Genomic DNA, 2,229 nt, shown 5'->3' on the forward strand with positions numbered 1-2,229 from the left:
CACCAACCAACCTAAGGGGTGTCCCTTTTGGGGAGTCCAAAACATTTTCGAGGGAAGCAGATTTTGCCTCTGAAAGGGCGCCCCCCCACCCCATCGGAGGGGAGGGGAAAACCCCCACCACGACCCTGGGGGCTTTTGCTCCAACGTTACAAGTTTCACAAGCGCATCTGGTAGGGCCCTGGCCCTAGGGCAACCGGTTTCCCCCCCTTCTGGCCCATTCGAGGAGCAAAATGGGTGCGTCTTTGATACCCCCCCCCACCACAGGATTTGGGGGGGGGGGGGGTTCAGTCTCTCTCTCTCTCTCTCGCTCTCTCTCTCTCTCTCTCTCTCGCTCTCTCTCGCTCTCTGTATCAGTGCCTGTGCCTCTGCGAGCGTCGTATGCTCGCCCATTTCAATGATGACCCTGACGCCGACTGACACGCGACCGTATTGTCCACTGTAGGATTTGGAAGACATTGACATTGGGAAGCTGGAACAAGAGTGGGATATTGAGGACGACTTGGAGGATGACCTGCTGCACCGCAAGCCCGCAATGCCGGACATCCAGCCAGGCGGCAAAATCTCCGACGAGGTGTGTGCACACACGTGAATGTGCGTGCTTGGGGAGGGGAAGGGGGTGGAGAAATGGACACGTACGAGCTGTACCACGCTGCCCTCCTCTTGAACTCAACCCCATGTGCTCGGGTGTACTGACAGGCCATTCAACAACTGCTCGGGACCCAAAATGCGGGCAAGCCCGTGATGATGTTTGTGACCATGGAGGATGACGACCGCGAAAAGAACGAGGAACTGGCAGAGTGAGTTGTATGCATGTGTGTGTGTTTGTACATGTGTGTGTGTGTGTGTACATGTGTGTTTACAAGTCTTTGTGTGTGTGTGTGTGTGTGTGTGTGTGTGTGTGTGTGTACATGTGTGTTTACATGTGTGCGTGTGTGTCTACCTGTCTGTCATCCACGCAACTTTGCTGTCCAGTTTTCCTTGCTGGTCCTCTGTTTTTTCCTGCTCGGTGTTTGATGTCGACATGCTCGCTGCAGCGTTATCTCACAAACTTACTCCCTCTTCTCCACACCCGCCATGGCAGGATGTATGTGGCGAGCCTGAAGAACAACCACATGCCTGTCAAGTCGTTCTTCATCGAGGACGATCACTTTGGGCTCATTGTCGACGACGGCAAGTTTACCAACAACGTCATTGACTTTCTCAAGCGGCAAGATGAGGTGGCCCAGGTCAGCCTGGACCAGAAGGACATGCTGCCTCCGCACCCAAAGACAGAGTACGTGCATGCAGTATTGGGACGCCTTGTCACTCGGGTTGCTGTTGTGACGGTTGCTGTTGTCGCGGTTGTTGTCGCTGCTTCCCATGCAGCCGCTGTCTTTGTCTTGTCTGTCTTTCTGTGTGTGTGTGTGTGTGTGTGTGTGTGTGTGTGTGTGTGTTGTGTCTGCCTATCTGTCTGTACTCCTCTGCCTCTGTGCCTTGGTCTTGCTGCCCTTTGCTCTCGCCACCCCACGTACTGCTACTGTTTTGTTCCCTCCACCACCACGTCCTCCTCACCCCTTACCTGCCATGTCCCACAGTGCGCAGAAGCAGCAGCGGGAGAAGGAGAAACAAGAGAAGAAGGAGAAGCTTGAGAAGTTGAAGGCGCTGCACAAGAAGAAGCAGAAGCTCGCAAAGAAGAAGCGGCGTAAAGCCCGCAAGGCAAAGGACGACCTGTAGTACACACACACACACGCACGCACGCACACACACATGCACACACATGCACACACACACACATGCACACACACATGCACACACACACACACACGCTGTTTGCGCTCCATATGCTTGGTTGCTGCTGCCTTGAATGAGAGAGGGGGATGGACGTGTTTGTTACAGCGAAGGAGTTGAGAAGAGTAAAGAGGCAGTGATGCGATGCTTGCGGTGACATGACAGCTGTCAAGTAAGCAAAGGAAGGAAGCGAGAAGCAAGCGTGACGAGAGAAGCATTCACACATCACAACAAATCTACACAACAACAACAACAACAGTGAACACAAAGCACACCACCATCCAATACAGCGGTGCACATCATCATACAATGTCGTCTCCCCCATCCGCAGTCGGCGAGGAGAAGCTCGTCAGCCAGGGTGCAGAGGCGGTCAGTGTCTGTCTGCCCTGTGTGTGTGTGTGTGTCTGTCTGTCTGTCTGTGTGTGTGTGTGTGTGTGTGTGTGTGTGTGTGTGTGTGTGTGT

General features: G+C 53.9%; 1 protein-coding gene across 1 annotated transcript; it reads left to right on the forward strand.

Annotated features, from left to right (window-relative positions):
- Nucleotides 1-230: 230 nt before the first annotated feature.
- Nucleotides 231-1,713, forward strand: PTSG_07308 (uncharacterized protein; the record flags this gene model as incomplete). The annotated part of the gene is made up of 5 exons (XM_004990748.1): nt 231-234; nt 453-571; nt 697-797; nt 1,082-1,273; nt 1,575-1,713. The coding sequence occupies 5 exons, from the start codon at nt 231-233 to the stop codon at nt 1,711-1,713; spliced, it is 555 nt and encodes a 184-aa protein (XP_004990805.1).
- Between the last annotated feature and the right edge of the window lie 516 nt (nt 1,714-2,229).

Source organism: Salpingoeca rosetta (assembly GCF_000188695.1).
Source record: "Salpingoeca rosetta unplaced genomic scaffold supercont1.22, whole genome shotgun sequence".
Classification (NCBI taxonomy): Eukaryota; class Choanoflagellata; order Craspedida; family Salpingoecidae; genus Salpingoeca; species Salpingoeca rosetta.